Source organism: Setaria italica, chromosome I (assembly GCF_000263155.2).
Source record: "Setaria italica strain Yugu1 chromosome I, Setaria_italica_v2.0, whole genome shotgun sequence".
Lineage (NCBI taxonomy): Eukaryota > Viridiplantae > Streptophyta > Magnoliopsida > Poales > Poaceae > Setaria > Setaria italica.
The window spans coordinates 37,264,034-37,280,229 of record NC_028450.1 but is presented as its reverse complement, the minus strand read 5'-3'; the positions used below and the strand labels follow the sequence as shown (position 1 = coordinate 37,280,229).

Below are 16,196 nucleotides of genomic sequence, written 5' to 3'. Positions count from 1 at the left end.
TGGCTTCCAGACTAATCATCACCCGATTGCCTCGTCAGCCTGCCGACCTGTCGCGATAATTTTTACCGTCCCAGACAAAAGTGCTTGCATTTGCACATTGTCCTGGAGCTTGTGGCAGGGCCGGGTCAAGTCAGTCTCGGCTAAAAATAAAATCGGAGGGAGCAGCGGGGATGACAGGGCAGGAGGGGGTCGCCGTCGGCACGTCGCGGCGAGGGCGCGAGTCGTTTGTTTACTACTCATTGAGGCAGCGGAACGCGCGGGCACGTGGTGCCCCGGCCCGTCCCGTTCTTATCGGCGGGCCAAGAAAAACGGCGAGGGCGACGTCCCGGCGCACAGGCACAGCTGCGTGACGGACACTGCCACGCCGAGCCGGGGCCCCGGAGCTGTCGCTGCTCCGGGACCGGATCGACAGGTCAGTTTCCGGCACGGCACGGTTATTGGTTCTTGGCTTAGCTTCTGCGGGCACTGGATGGATCCGATCCGATCCGATCCAATCCAACCTGGCTATCATCAGATCATCACCAAACGGAATGCAGGGTGTGTTCTGATGACCAATCCGTGGTGGAGTAGCTCTACTCTGAACTGTAAGAGAGAGGATCCATGTTCTTGCCTGCTAGGCATGCAGGCAGCAAAGCTGCTACTTGCAGAGCACATGCATACGGAGAGGACTACGAGCTTCAGAGTTCAGACGTCGCTGTCTCTGAGCAACTTTACCGCTTAATTGAGTACTGGTAGTACGTACTTACGAGAAATTGTGCGCGCGCGCTAAATTTTTTCTTGAACAGCTGTTTCAATTCCGATGGCACCAAGAAACGAAGTTACTAGCGCTAATTTACACTCTGTTCTGTTACTCCAAAGAATCGTGAATTGTTCTGCTCTGCTGTTCTGTTCTCTACGACGCGTCCTGTTGGGTTTCTGTGTACATTCTGTCCAATCATTTGCTCGCTAAATAAATTATTTTGAACCTGCCGCCTCAACGGCGACTCCGCGTCTCGGGAGTCAGGAAAGCATCGCCGGCATCCATCCGCGCGGTGCGCCCCGTCGTCTCTCTCTTCTCCGGTGAGGGCGACCAAATCCGAGCCGGCCGGCCTGCCGCTGCACCGAGAGAGCTGTGATGACTTCGTGCGCGCACGCTAGCGTCGGTTCGCTCGTGCTGCCGATCCTTTCTTGCCGGAGTCGCCGCCGGCCGCGAGGTTCCTCGTCTCCGATTGGTTAGGTACCCAATCAGAGAGCGGACTGCAGCTTGGCGTGCCGGGCGACGAGCTTCTCGAGCGCCTCCCGCATCCACCAGTGCGGGCACCCGTCCATCACCTGGTTCACCGTCGCCTGTTCAGATCAAATCGATGGAGCGCGCACGGTCAGATGACATGTTCTTGCATTGGTTTAAATGGGTGTTTGTTTCGTGGTCTTGAAATTTAAACTCACCCAGGTGCGCTTGCGGGAGGCCATCTCGGGCCACTGGTGGAGCTCGTCGGCGACGCGGAGCGGGAACATGAAGCCCTCGTAGGTCTGGTCGGCGTAGCGGCGGCTCTGGTAGTGCCAGAAGCCGAGCATCGGCTCGGTGTCGCCGAGGACGCCGGCCTCCTCCAGGGCCTCGCGCCGGGCGGCCTCGTCCATGGACTCGTCCTCCTCCCACCCGCCCTTGGGGAACATCATGCCGTGCCCCTTCTGCGACGTGATCACCAGCACCTCCAGCTCGCCGTCGTCGCGCCGCACGCGGTAGGGGATGCAGCCCACCACGATGCGCCCGCCGGTGCGCTGGCTGTAGCGCTGCAGCTCGCGCCCCTGCCTCGCCACCAACACGGCCATGGATGCAGGCGAGGTCGGTCGTCGCGTTGGAGGCTGCTTGGAGCTCGAGAGCAGGATTGAGGGATGGATGCTGCAGCAGCTTCTGGTTTGCGGCCATGGAGCTGGGGATCGCGGGATTTTATAGCCGCGTCAAGTCAATGGCAGAGGCTGGTGGTGATGGTGCGTAGGGGCCGAGTGAACAACTGGGTAACATGCATGGGCCTGGAGTATGGACGAGCGAGGTCTGGTTGGGGACGTGGACACGCCAGCCGGATCTTCTGTGGCAGATGGAGCTGCCCTCGCCTCAGCCTCAGGTTGGTCTGGCGTCTGGGGGATTTCACTCCGATCAGAGGGATTCAGAGACGCCTCCTGAGCCGCGTGAATCAGATGTGTTCAGTTTTCGTACAAGGCTTAGTTTGCTGGATATTTTTGACTTCTGTGGAAAGTAGCTATGCTGACAAGTGACACGCATTCTAGGTTTCTCTAGTAACAATGCTTTTATCTTACATGTTGTTGTCAGTTACGATTCAAATTATCTAGATATTGCAAAAATTGACCTTGGGCAAACCACTAAGCTTTCCATGACGTGTGTACACAAGGGATAATAGTCAAAGTATTTATTTGCAATAAATTTGATTTTGTATCATCATTTTCCAACTTCGGATTTAGATGTTGTCTCCACACTCCATCTAGCTTATTTTTTTAATATTAGACCATCCACATCAGCTAGCCATAAAAGCAATGTTTGATCTTTTTTTATAATACTCCTATATGAACATGAGAATTTGAATCCTTTGCGGATGAAATCAACCACGACTCTGACCACTACACCCAAGGCGCAATAGTTTTCGCACAAAAATGATCTTGTGAAACATACATAAGAGATTAAACATTGCAAAAGGCTACTTTTTGGTTTGTCTTCTAGATTGTTACTGAATCTTGTATGAACTACTCCCTCCGTTTCAAATTGTAGGTTGTTTTGGTATTTTTACATTAATAGCTTTTGCTATGTATCTAGACATAATATATATCTAGGTGCATAGAAAAAACTATGAATCTAAAAATGCTAAAACGACCTACAATTTGGAACGGAGGAAGTAGTTGACCTAAAACATGTCATTTTCTATCTAGAACGTAGGGATTGGAATAATTTTTATGAGTAGCCAAAGCGTATACTCAAAATTCTACAAAGTTTGTTCTAGTTCACATGCAACAAACATCGTTTTAGTCCATAACTCTAGGCAGATCAAGGAAGTTTGTAATAGGAAGCCAATACAAAAATATAATGGGGGTGAAACCATAATCAGAAGCTAGTTCACTAGACTTATCCGGATCACCAGCTGAGACAAAATACACAACAGGGAATTCGATTGCAAAGCCTCATTCCCCGTTTTGTTTTGTTCCGTAATCTTCAGTGTTATTGTCCTATTAAGAAAATCTAAAAATAAAATAAAAAGAAGACACTTAACCACCACCCGAAGGAAGCATCACCATCATATAATCTATCAGGTCGACATCGCTTGCCCATAGACCGCGTCCACCAAGTCAGGGAGCAGAAGATGCCCCCCGGAGGGCGAGGAGGGAGACGATAGCGAGCAAAAGCGCGTATCAGCTCTCGTCCCCGCGCGCGCGCGAACCACCCGTCCTTCGCCGCTGCTTCTCTCGCGGCGCTCGTCGTCGTCGGCCGCCGCGGCCGCGCCGGCGCGTAAGCGCACACGCTCTCCCCGCTGCTCTGCTCACCTGCGTATTTATCATCGTGGCGTTTCCTTGCCCTAGTTGACAACCTGAAAGTCCATCGGCGCTGGTGCATGGCCAAGTCCATCTTTTCCATGGCCGCGCGCAGCGGTATGCTCGCATCACTTCATTCCTTTGTCTATCACGTCTGCCCGTGTCGTCAGTGACGTCGCTGCTGCTCCGTGTCGCCGGGGGCAGAGCTAGGCTTTGTTTATGCATGATGGAAGTAAGCCATTTGTGCATCTCGGCAGTGATCATGCTTGCGAAGCAAGTTGCATCATCAGTTATATGTGTGTCTGCCGTGTCCACACACTACTACTGCATTTGTTTGTGTTGTGTCGTGGCCAGTTCTCTTAATATATCTTTACTTGTGAATGTACAGAGAACCAGAACACTCGCGCAGCCGGCTGATGGTGTGGATTCACACGTACGGGCTGCCATCCTTTTCTTTCGTCGCAGCCTCTTCTGTGGTCTAAAACAGGTCTCGAGCATTAGCAATGGCGAAATGCAAGAAGCCAAGGACTATACAATCTACAATACACTACTACTCCTTGGCAATCGATGCAATTTTGTTGCCCACGTGACAAAAATACCACCGTGTGTAACCCCAGCTAGCCGCCGTGACGACGTCTCCCGTGCCGGATGTGAAAAGTACGTCTCCGATGAGATGCACGTGCGAGTGGGTGGTCTAACCGTCTAAGTATACTGCTTGACAAAACGGGCAGCCTCAGCGCATCGTCATTTCTGGCGTTGTCACGCACCGACGTGAAACTGAGTGGAAATCGCGTGTGTGCTGCGTGCACGCAGCCATCGGAAACTGGCTATGTTGCAGCCAGGTTCACGTTCATTCTAAAAGGCGCAGGCAAACGGCAGTCGCCCGAGTTTCCCGACAGGTGGTTGGTGGCAGTCGGGCCTAGTGTCCTCGTCCAGTAGTCATCCCCGGTTGGTTTCGGTTCCAACAGATTTCTGGCCGTAAATGGCTCGGAAGCTGCAACAATCGAACCAAAATCTGCACCAAGCAGGCAAGCACACGATGTGATCTACGGATGATGACCTGAAATCTTTCCTGAATCATTCACTGGTGGCGCGGCGCAGCAACACAACTGGTAGCAGTACTAGCCATTACTCGGCGAGAGCAGACGTGACAGCGAGCGGCCGGGAGGACCAGCAGCCCGTGTGGTGCTGGGGACCAGGGCGTCGAGGCCAGGGACGACATGGCGCGCGCGGCTGCGACCCAGCGGCGCGACCGAAGCGGACGGGTCTCCCGCGGCCTGCAGCTCCACCCACCGGAACCCAATTAAACAACGCCGTCGCCGCGGCGACCAATCGGCGGCCGGCCGTGGCGCTCCGACATGCCATGCATGCACGCCAGAGGTTTGCTCTCGTCCGGCCAGCCATGTCGAGCTGGGGCAGGTGGCGTCGTGCGCGGTCTCCGCCACCACGGGCACGCATTGATGGGAGGCGATCGAGCTTGATGGCCGGACACGACGCCCCGCCGGTAGCTGCCGCGGATCATAGACAAGCAAGCCCCAGGGCCGGGGGCCACGGGCCACCGCCGTGCGTGCAGCTGTTGGGAGGTGTCAGGTGTGGCCGTGTGGGTGTATCTCCGCTTTGTTTCCTTCCGGCCGTTTCGGGCCAGTGTCCTTGTTTCTTTCTCTCTTTCCATTCCCATGATGAAAAGATGAAATAAATCCCACGCCATGATGTTCAAGAGCTTTGCTTTTGGGGGCACTGCATTTTCGTGCTAGGATAACACTTCGTGCGGTTGCTATTCGCCTGCTAGCAGTAGTTGTTGGGGGGCGTGACGCGACGAGATCGACGACGACTGACCGACGAGGACAGAGGTGCCGTGCCCGGCCGGCCCCACGGTTGTTGGCACGTCGGCGCCGGGCGTGTAAACGCGAAGAAATGTACACATGCATGCACACGACCGGTGAATGTTGTTTTATCTTGTATCGGATATAGGAATATGGGATATGTGTGTGAGTTCAGATCGACGTCCATACTGATTTGCAGGCCTGCAGATATAACTGCATTTTGTTATGACGCTCGATCAACGGCCCAGCTCGTGACCATTGTTCAGAGTTCAGACATGCGTCGAGCCACCAACAAAGAGCCTGAAAGTCCTGCTCGAAATTGCCTCGCATGTACAGCAACAACTCGTCGGCAATCGACTCACGCTCTCGATGTTCTTTATCTCGAGCTCCATGCCTAGGAACATTTTTAGGCAGGGTAGGGTACTAGGGTTGTTGCTTGGTTTTCAGGCTTTCAGCTGCCTTTTCTCACCTTATGTTATCTTCTGTTTGTTCGGTTTTCCACCGAACCTTCCATTGCCGTGAACAGTTCTCTGTCGACGACGGTCAGTCTTTGTTAGTAGTCCCCCGTACTGATTGTTCTCGACCCATGCATGTGTCCTACTGATGACTGGCGAAATTTACTGGTGAGTTGTTCAGTGATGTTTGAACGAAGGGGACGTACATTTCCGACAACAGCTGCGTGACTTGGTAGGTGTTTGGTTGCTGTAGCGAACATGACCCCGTTAGATCATAGTTTGTGATTTTGGTGATGGAGTGACAACATAATCATTAGGATTAATGGTTTGTCAAGCATGTGCCTTGTAGATTTTCTAGATCTCAAGTATACAAATTAAATCATGGTAAGATACAAATCTTGGTATTCTTGATATCCAAATCATGATATTCAAGTATCCAATCTATGGTATTCAAGTGACCAAGCCATAATCGGATGTTCCGATGGTCCACCGGAGCATCCATCGAAGCAAATGTCGGAGCAATTGGTACAACAGGGAAATCAACTTGAGTTCCAGGAAGCACCGGATGATCTGACGGCATGATTTTTACAAGCGTCTGAGCAATTCTAGGAGAAGGCAGAAAAAAACCTATAACACTGGATGATCCGACGGTCAGGAGTTGGAGACGTCGGACGAAGCATATTTACTTTAAATATTGCGAAGTTCCAGAGAGGTTTTGGCAAAAAACCATCAGCACCGGATGATCCGATGTGGGCATAAGAAGTTGGGCGCGGGGGAGCCAACGGCTAGTTGCACCTGATGTTCCGATGCGATCCAAAAATATACCATCGGAACATCTGATGGTACACTTTAACTAGCCGTTGGAGTAACGGCTCTTTGATGCCTTGGGCTATTTATACCCCCTCCACTCGCCCATTTGATATTGCTGGAGTGTGCAGGAATTTATTGGAGATCAAGACTCATCAAGAACACATCCAAACCATCAAAAGTGCTTAAGTGATTATTCTAAGACTTAGCACAAGTTTAGGAGAGTGATTAGTGCTCGGATAGACCTAGAGAAAGGGAGAGTGCAAGGTATGCCTACCTTGTGATCGGTTCTAGGAGTGAACCACAGTTGTACAAGGTGTGCCAGCACCTTGGAGCCTTTGTGGCTTGCCGGCAAGTCTTCGACCCTCCGGCTTGGTCTGGAGCGGCGTCGACGACCATGTGTGGGGGGTGTGGAGACCATATTCCTTAGTGGAGAAGCTTCTTAGTGGAGACGGCATCAAGGTGATCGGGAAACTTGGCGTGAGCCTTAGTGGCCAAGCCTTTGCGTTAAGTCAAGAGGTGTCCCGGGAAAGACTTGGTGACCGGGAAGCAATACTCTTGTGTGAGTGCTTCAACAACGTGCGTGGACTAGTGGTATCTTAGTGCCTACCGATACCACAGAATAAATCATCGTGTCAAGAGTTTGCTTACCCTCATCCCCTCCTTTACGTTTTCGCATTTTATACTTGCAACTTGTGTACCTTTACTTTCTTAGTGTAGTATCTTACTAGGATTGGTTCTAGGTTGCGAAATTTGTTTGGGATGAGGGTTTCACACTAGATCAACCATAGTTGCACATCTTGATAACATGATCTAGTTTAAGTTTGATGCAAAAATAGTAGAAGTTATAGGTTAAGTTTCTAAGTTGCCTAATTCATCCCCTCCCCCTCTTAGGCTATGAGCACCAATTTCAATTGCATGCATGATTGCATCAGTTTGCCAGTTCCAAACTACGGCAACAATGCCAGTTAGAATCGTTCGTTCAGAAACAGTGCCGATTAGAATTAGTCTGTTGGTTGGCTCGAGCCATTTCAATGATTGGCCGGTTCGACCCCATCCTGATCAAAATAATGCCATAGACTAGTACTACTACTCGCCATTGAAAACACATTATTTTTCTTTTGAAGAATCTTGATTAGTCTCAACTCAAGGATGAGTTTTGTATAAAGAAAAACAAAGCCTTATTCTAGCTAGCCCAACCAAATTTCACGAGAATCTCAGCGCGCAGGTCGTTAGGGAGGTATAACCACCCAAAATGCCTAGTATGCTGAAGCAAATTAATGTATAGTCCATGATTTGCGATGGATCCGCTCGAACTAACGATCTCTAATGATGATGCATCAACAGTAGCCCTAGCTGCATAAGTGAGATTCGGTCAGACCATCGGTAGACTGATCCCGAATAATTCTTAAATCAACTACTGAAGCCCGAGCTAGGGAACCTTAACTACTGCTCATCCTGCCTTCATGTTCCAGGCATATGTTCTGGTAGAGCTTGTCAACATCCAGTTTAGAAAATAAGGAAAATCATTGCATGCTAACATTAGTATATATGATGATTGTCTGAAATTCTCAATGATCACGTAGCAACTCCTACTGTATCGTGTAATGTTCGTCAGAGTGCACGTGGGTTAGGAATCCACAGGTTAATCGACCCACGTAACCTGGTGGTAAGAGTAAGACTAGCTGAAAATAAACTGAGCAGATCGAAACTACTTCAAGAACTCAGCATGCATGGTAGCTGGTGATTTTCCATGAAACTGCGAGGCTAATGATGAACAGCCATGGGCCATGGCGAATCACGATAGTATAATGTGCAATTTGGAGTCTAGGTCAACGTGATATGACGAAGGCGACCGATTGATGCAGCCAGTATATATATGCATGTTGACAAATATTTTGTTTTTGATGATCGCATCAGCATGGACATGTGCAATTGATATTGTATGATTCAGCGAGTAACATGCGTTATGGCCGAGTGTCTTCCGAGTCCCAGATAGTCAGATATCACAATCTGATCTCATAGTTTAACGACACATGCGAGTTACTTGGAAGGTGATGGACTGATGGCCCTATTCCTTCACCAGAACATGGCCGGCCCTCAGAAAGAAGCACATTGAGCGCTGCCACAATATACTATGTATACATGCGGTTCAGTCTTGAGATGGAAACTGTGCAGATCTTGACCGTTCCGATTATTCACACCGATCTGAAGAAATGATGCTGTTTCAGAATATTATTTCCCACCCATTTTTGGGTGCAGCTCTGAATGTCTTACTGGCGTGCAGTGGCGGGTGTGTTTCAGCGTAACTGGTGAGCCTGACAGTGAAGAATCTCGGATTTATCTAAGAGGAGCTCTGTCAACTTTCTGCCGCCTTTCTGGACTAGCTAGTGATTCGGTTGGCTCCAGTCTCTCGGCACTTTAGCTCTTCCATACTGAAAAATTGTTCAACAATAATTCTAACTCTGAATTAGTGCATCCTGACTGAAAGCTTATTACAGGAGCCATGCATCTAGAAGGTGAGTCTCTAATCTTCACAAAGAACTGGCCACACGAATCAACGATGCATGTTGTGCGACAGAGACAATATCCCGAGCCACATGCATCGTTTGACAACCCCAAATTCCTAGCTTGCCTAAAGGCTAAAGCATGAGGGCATCGTGTGTGTGTGTGTGTGTGTGTATAGCTAGCTAGCTAGCTGCTCCAATTCCGCTAGGCCAAACACATCACGCAGCTGTGGAGCATCCTGGATGTAGATAACCATAGTGATTGGAGGGGAGAAACTCAGAAACGGGTTATCAGATATGGGATGACGAGTCACTGTCGTCACCAGAGAGTGTCTGAAACGGAGGGAGGACAGCGACGCGCCGAAACGGCTGATGAGCCCATCCCTGGCAGCCACACATCTGGCAGTAAAACCAGATCGACACGCCTCGCTGATCGATCGATCGAGCAAGACTGACCCGTCACCCGGTCGAGATCACTGTCGCCGGCCATTATTGCCAAAGCTCGATCAAGGAAGCATAGATGGACACTGATCGTCGATCGACACACGATGTGTTTTTGGGTGCAATTACTGCTCCTCGACGATTTTTTCTGGCACGTCTTTGCTGCAAATTGAAAAGAAGAAAATGACGGCAAACCGTTCCCGATACGTACAGCGACCAGCTGAGATTTCTACGCGTGTCGGAGCTCACCGGCCACCACACGATACCGTGGCTCCCGGCGCGCTCACGTGGCCGCTCCGGTTTCCACGGTCTACTTCCCCGGCTCGCCGCTGCCCCGCCCCGCATGTGACGGCCCCGTGGAGTCCATGTCACCTCCACGCGCGCCGGGACGCGACGCGGCGCGGCGGGGCCATTGGCAAGGCGAGGAGCCGTGAGCAACTACCGCTAGGCGCTAGCTAGATACCTGCAGAATCCTCGCGGCCGGAAAAATTAAAGGTTCGGTCGTTAGCCTCGAGACAAGTGGAAGCAACCAACGCTTTTGGCCACGGATCTGGAAAAGGACAAATCCTGCAGTCACCGGAGCAGCGGCGCAGGGGTTGGAACTTGGAACTGTTACTGATTCGGCTTGAGCTAGAGGTTGAGATTCGTCTTGTTGCGCTTGTTCGATCGGCCTGCACTTTTCAACTCGTGCGAGGCGAAGTCGGAGCCGGATGCATGGCGAGCGGAACGGGATGGAAGGGCTTGTCTTTTGGCGGTGGGTGGGCATCTTGGAATCCTTACCGTCTTGGTAGGAGCGCTTGGTGATAAACAGATGGGGGCTGCGGACTTTGTGGCGCGGATGAAGGTGACTGACGATTCTGTTGGAGACGACGACAGACGAGAGCGATGCAGACGACGGCGGGTCGAGACTCGAGAGTGTCCGTTCGTTTGTACGACAGTACGATGGGGGATCAGTATGTGGGCTGCACTTGCCGGCCTGAAAAGCCCGTCGGGAGCAAGCCTGCTGGGCCGTGGATTATGATTATGGGCTTTAAAAGCCACTAACGTCGTCTAAATACGAGTCTACTAGCCCAGCTCTTCGTTTTGCCTAGTTTTCCTTTTTCTGTATTGCAAAATCCGCACAATTCCCTCTTCACGTATGGTTACCTGATGATTGTCTTTTGGGCAAACAAAATTGGAAGGAAGAAAATTTCTGAGTACCAATCTTTTTTTTTTGCATAAATGTAAGATTTGCTTAGTACGCGTGGATCTGCGAGGCATGGATCAACAGTCAACACCTTCGAGAAGGAAAAAAAAAGATTCGCTTTGTACGAGGACATACCAAAATCCACCTAATAATGAGCAGAACTATTAAAATATACATACGGTCACTTCAACAAAGTTTCCATGTGATATTTTCCCGTGCGAAATAAAATACGAAAATAAATCCACAAACCAACTCATTCAACACATTTCGCCTGAACATTATTTAATGAATAGATTACCCCATCCGGCACGTTCGCTTTGCAACAAACCGGCTCTCCTTTGCCCCGTCGTGGCCGTACCCGTCCATATCCACCGACGCTCATCCAGGCGCTGCGCGCGGCTATTTTTCTCTCGCTCTCTGGGCTATCAAACGGATTTCCCCACGTTTTCCTCGTGACCCACGCCGGGGCCAGTCAGGTTTACGGGCGCCCGGTGGGAGCCGACAGCCCAGCGCCGCGGTCCACCACCTAGCCCGCCCAGGCGTCCACCACCTCCCCGCATGCACGGTCCCTGTCTTTTTTATTTTTTAATTTTTTTTTAAGATTCTCACAAATATGAACTCTTAGCTTGTCACCATCCACGTTGGCGCTAAGCTTACATGTCTCGGCGCCAACCCTCCTGACGCCAAGGTCCATACGCAGCTGCTGACGCTGATGCCGACGTGACGGGGGCTTGGTGCCATCCATGATGGCGCAAAGCCTTGGCGCTATGGATCTTGACATCGTAGACCTTGGCGCTGAACAATTTACCCCATGCCTCTTGACATTTCGAATGAAACAAGTATAATTATTTCAAGGAGTATGTAACAAACTATGCTGTGGTTCAACTAACCGATGTGGATTTCTTATCCTAGAGACCTGAGTTCAAACCTGGGTTTCTTATCCTATAAACCTGAGTTCAGGTCTCTAGATAAGAAACCCACATCCTAACCAGTTGAACCACAGCATAGTTTGTTGCATACTTCACGAAATAATTATACTTATTTCGTTCGAAACGCCAAGAGGTATGGGGTAAATTGTTCGGCGCCAAGGCCTACGTCGTCCAGCTTGGCGTCAAGATCCACGACGCTAAGGCATGGATGGCGTCAAGTTCCCGCCACGTCGGCATCCGCGTCAATAGCTGCGCATGGACCTTGGCACCAGGGTGGCTGGTGTCGAAACATGTAAGATTGGCACCATCGTGTAAGGGTACAGATTTTGAAATGGTTCCGCTAGAAACGTATTTGTGAGAATCTTTCACAGAAAGGGCTAAAAAAAAAGCACGGTCCCCGACATTTTTAAGAACTAGGCGGAAAGTTTGGAAAAAAAACATTTTCAACAAACTTTTTATTAGAAAACAGTTCAGAAACAAAAGAATTGAAGAAGAAAAATCAAACACAATTTTTTTGAAGAAAAACTTAAGAAAAAAAATTCAAACAAATGTACCCAAGAAACTTTGGGAAAAAAATCCATAATAAAAACTTTTGTAACAATGAGAAATTAGAAACAAAAGTTTGGAAGAAAAATCATGAACAAAATTCGAGAAAAACCTTGAGAAAAACTTTGGAATGGAAAATGGAGAACAACAGTTTTTGAAAACAAAAGAAAACGAAAAAAAATGGCAGCCAACGCAGCTCCGGTCGTGCTCGCCGGGGGCCTGCCGCCGCGCGAATCCGGCCGGCGGAGCTCGCCGGGGCCTGCCGCCGCGCGGATCTGCCGCGGGCGGCGCTCGCCGGGTCGTGGGGCCGCGATGCTCCGCCGCCGTCGGGCTGCTTCTGCGCCACTCGCAACTGCCGCTCGCCGGGCCGGCGGCCGCGGTCCCGCCGCCGCGTGTAGTCCCGCCCGCCGCCGCGCTCCGCTATCGGGGGAGAGAAAATGAAGAGGAAATGTGTGTGTGTGAGAGAGAGAGAGTGATAGGAAATGGCCTCGAAGCAGTGATAGGAGGCAGTATACTGCAAGGCCAACTCCAGGCAGCAATGCAGTTTTGCGCATGCAGCAGTCGTACGATCAAGTAACGCTAGTCATGAAACCAATCTACAGAGGTTCTACGCTAACATGCTGATCAAGATAGATACCTAATCTATGCTAGTTTGCTCGACGGCAAGATCACAATTGTAAAGGTGCCGGCGTACACGCAGGGGCCAAAGGGCATGCGCGTTGGGGTGGCCGGCGCCGTAAGAATTATTAGCCGATGGCATTCGCGTAGTACGCGATGGGTTAGCCAATGACTGCCGCATGAAGCGGCGCGTTTCTTGATCAATGGCAGAAAAAGATTTTGCCATCGAAAAACAAATGCATCTATTAAAATAATTAAGCCGCACTAGATGGAACATCTAGGATAGAAATAATGTCTTAGCACAAGAACCGATCTACAAAGGTTCTACATAGGCTAGATGGTAAAAGAAAACGATGCAACGAACTATAGATGTCCAGATGGCCTGTGGCTCGGAAGCGCACCTAAGAGCCCTTTTTTTCCCGATCTCAGCCCAGCCCAGCATGACGTACTTTGTGCCTGTGCTGGCCTGACCCGGTAGCTCGTGCCGAGCGTGGGCTACCACCCCAGCACGACGGGCGGCCCAGTCCGACCCGATTTTAGGTGGCGAGTCCGAGAAGGCCTGTTAACTTCTCCACCAGACCACCATACAATTCTCCACTTCTCCTATCCTCATCTTCTCATCCCTCCTCCTCCAGGCTAGAGCCGCTCCCCATCCTCCCTCCAACCTTCACGGTTCCACCTCCCTCCGTCCTCCTTCATCCCTCCCGGTGGCCTCCCCATCCTCCTCCCCTTCGACGACTCCTCCAGGAGCGATGACGCGCGAGCTCAGCTCGTTGAGCTGGTAGGTGGCGGCGATGGCGCCTTGGGGCAGCGACTGGGCAAGCGGCAGAGACCGGAGCGTCCGCTGCCCTGCCCCGCGGCGGAGGCCGGTGCGGCCGCCTACGCTCCCTTCTCCTCTCCTCCACAGATCCCGACGAGCGGCGACGACACGACATCGACTTCTCCACCGTGCCTGGGCTAGCCCGGGTTTCGCCGAGCTAGCCCGACACGAAATGGGCTCGTGGGCCCATGCCTAGGCTGTTGGGGCAGCCCGTTGGTGGGCATGGCCCGGCACGATGTGGTGTGGCCGAGCTAACCCGGGCCCGTTCCAGGCCAGGTCGAGCCGCCCGTTTGGACATCTATACGACAAAACGATCTATAAAGAATTGGCAATCTAATTAGCACGAACACCCTAAAAAGCATGCTACGAGATCCACGTATAGAACGCATCTATTAAATAAGCATGCTAGATGGCAGATATACTAGGTGGAAAAAATCAACAATGGCAGAAACCCTATGCAATTAAGAACCACAAGTTCTACGGATCATCCAAATCCATCTACCGAGGAGGATTCGACGAGGATCACGAACGACATACCTTGACTGGTAGAGCTGCTGATAACGTTTTAAGTTGTAGGTGTCGTTGCGAATCCCCCGATACGCTCCCTTCCTGGCAGCAGATGAGATGTGGAGAAGATGGTAGATGACCCGTCTCCCTTCCCAATTCCAAGCACGGCACACACGAAGAACACACGAGAGACAGTAGATGTAGGTGAGACAGATCTCTTATTGAATAATAGATGTATACAGGTTCTATTACATAGGATCAACCTTTAGGGTATCTTGGTATAAACCTATAATTATTCCTTGATATCTTAATTAACAGCGGGAATGTGTGTGTGAGAGAGAGTGACGGGGAAGGAGAGAGGGTGACAGGCCAGAGCCTTATCGTGTCGTGGGCGCGCGCGGATGGTGGGCCCGACATGTGTCCCCCGTGTGCACGCGTCGACCGGACGGGAGCGAACCTCCGGTCGAGCTGAAACTCAGCATCGCGCCCACGCCGCGTCACGCCATCCTTTTCTGTGCTCCTCCGGCTTCACCTCACACACATCCCTGATCCGTCCAATCCGCTACGAGCCGACGCGCCCCGTTTTCCCATCTCCGTGACCCGCGCGCATGGCAAACGTTTCCCTCGCCGATCGAAAACCCAACCCGAGCCGAGCCAAACGCGGCAAACACGCACGCACGACACGTCCGCGCCCACGGCACCCGCCGATCGGCGCCGCGCCGTCCCTCTCGTCAACGTGCGTTCGCATGCGCGGCGCGGCACACACTTGGACGAACGCGAGTGCCGACGCCGCCGGGAAAAACTCGTGGATGGATGGACTATGGAGAGACCCGATCGATCACGCGAGGTGACACGCCACAACGGGACGACACGACGGCACCCAGACGCCGCGGATCTGGTAAACGGCAGGGGTCCGGGGAGGAGGACACGTGTGCGCTGCTCGCGGCCTTCACTCGGGCGGCCGGGGGGAGGAACCGGTCGTCGGTGCTCCGCGTGCCCCCCGCTCCCTATTTATACGCCCCCGGCCGGATCTCCTCGCCCATGCACCGCCGCGAAGTGTGTTAATCCAAATGGTAGATCTCCTCCTCTCCTCCTCCCTCACATCGTATCCGAAGAAATCCTAGATTATTCTTCTGGATAAAAGGACAATCCGATCGGGAGATAATAATCCGATCGGGAAGGTTGTGATCGGGAAGATGATGATGGAGAAGGCGCAGGAAGGGCAGCAGCAGGGGGCGGCGGCGAGCGCGCTGGTGGTGCACAGCCAGGTGCGGCGGATCAAGCAGGAGGAGGACGAGAAAGTGAAGGTGCACGAGACGTACCAGCACCACGTCTCCGAGATGCGCCTCGTCCTCCGGGACCTCGGCAGGCAGCGCTCCCGCTCGCCGCTCGGCCGCGTCGTCGCGCGCCCCGCCGCCATCTCCATCGGCGGCGACTCCTGAATCAGGACACCACCTCGGGGAGCCGATCGATCGTCTCTCCACCCGTTCCGTCGTCGTCAGGTGCTAGGATCGATCGACCTGTGTGGTCGATCGGCGTTAAGATTTTCGTTTGATGATGATCGTCGTCTTCTTGGCATGGTCAGAGTGGTCGTTGAGATGGATTTTTTTTTTCTGTTGTTTCTAGGGTCATGATGATATTCCTGTCTGGATGGATCATGTAAATACATTTTACCATTTCATCGAATTAGGATGATGTGAAAGTCTCACCGCTGCAGCTTTTGTGGGGAGAACATATGAAAAGATCTTTTTGTAGGGCAGCTATTACAGTTTTAAAAAGATTTCTTGTGTTAACAGGGTAATTACGGTTTCCTCTGCTCGTCTCGCGAGAACATTTGTTTCTCTGGAGAACCAGTTAATCATAAGAAAAGGAAATTCACTATCAAGAACAGCACTGTTATTTCCCCTGCATTCCCCTGCAATAGGTAGAAATCAGTTGCAACTTGCGCAACAACATTTGGTTTCGGATAGCTTAAAGACTATCCAATCTGTACACGTTGTTACACAGAGACACTCTTTGAACCAAGAGGATGTAACTACTC

The 16,196-nt window shown here is 51.5% G+C and overlaps 2 protein-coding genes across 2 annotated transcripts; one reads left to right on the top strand and one right to left on the bottom strand.

Annotated features, from left to right (window-relative positions):
• Positions 1-735: 735 nt before the first annotated feature.
• On the bottom strand, positions 736-1,916 carry LOC101769929 (nudix hydrolase 18, mitochondrial). Its single transcript, XM_004953779.3, has 2 exons — positions 1,426-1,916; positions 736-1,326 (listed from the first exon to the last, which is right to left on the bottom strand). The coding sequence occupies exons 1-2, from the start codon at positions 1,807-1,809 to the stop codon at positions 1,225-1,227; spliced, it is 486 nt and encodes a 161-aa protein (XP_004953836.1). The 5' UTR covers positions 1,810-1,916; the 3' UTR covers positions 736-1,224.
• Positions 1,917-15,184: 13,268 nt separating this feature from the next.
• LOC101769521 lies at positions 15,185-15,956 on the top strand. Its single transcript, XM_004953778.3, has one exon. The coding sequence runs from the start codon at positions 15,352-15,354 to the stop codon at positions 15,595-15,597; it is 246 nt and encodes an 81-aa protein (XP_004953835.1). The 5' UTR covers positions 15,185-15,351; the 3' UTR covers positions 15,598-15,956.
• Positions 15,957-16,196: the final 240 nt, after the last annotated feature.

Coding starts and splice junctions, on each gene's coding strand:
- LOC101769929 (XM_004953779.3), bottom strand. CDS start 1,809: ATGGCCGTGTTGGTGGCGAGGCAGGGGCGCGAGCTGCAGCGCTACAGC. Junction 1,327..1,425: donor CCTCCCGCAAGCGCACCTGG/GTGAGTTTAAAT, acceptor TGATCTGAACAG/GCGACGGTGAACCAGGTGAT.
- LOC101769521 (XM_004953778.3), top strand. CDS start 15,352: ATGATGATGGAGAAGGCGCAGGAAGGGCAGCAGCAGGGGGCGGCGGCG.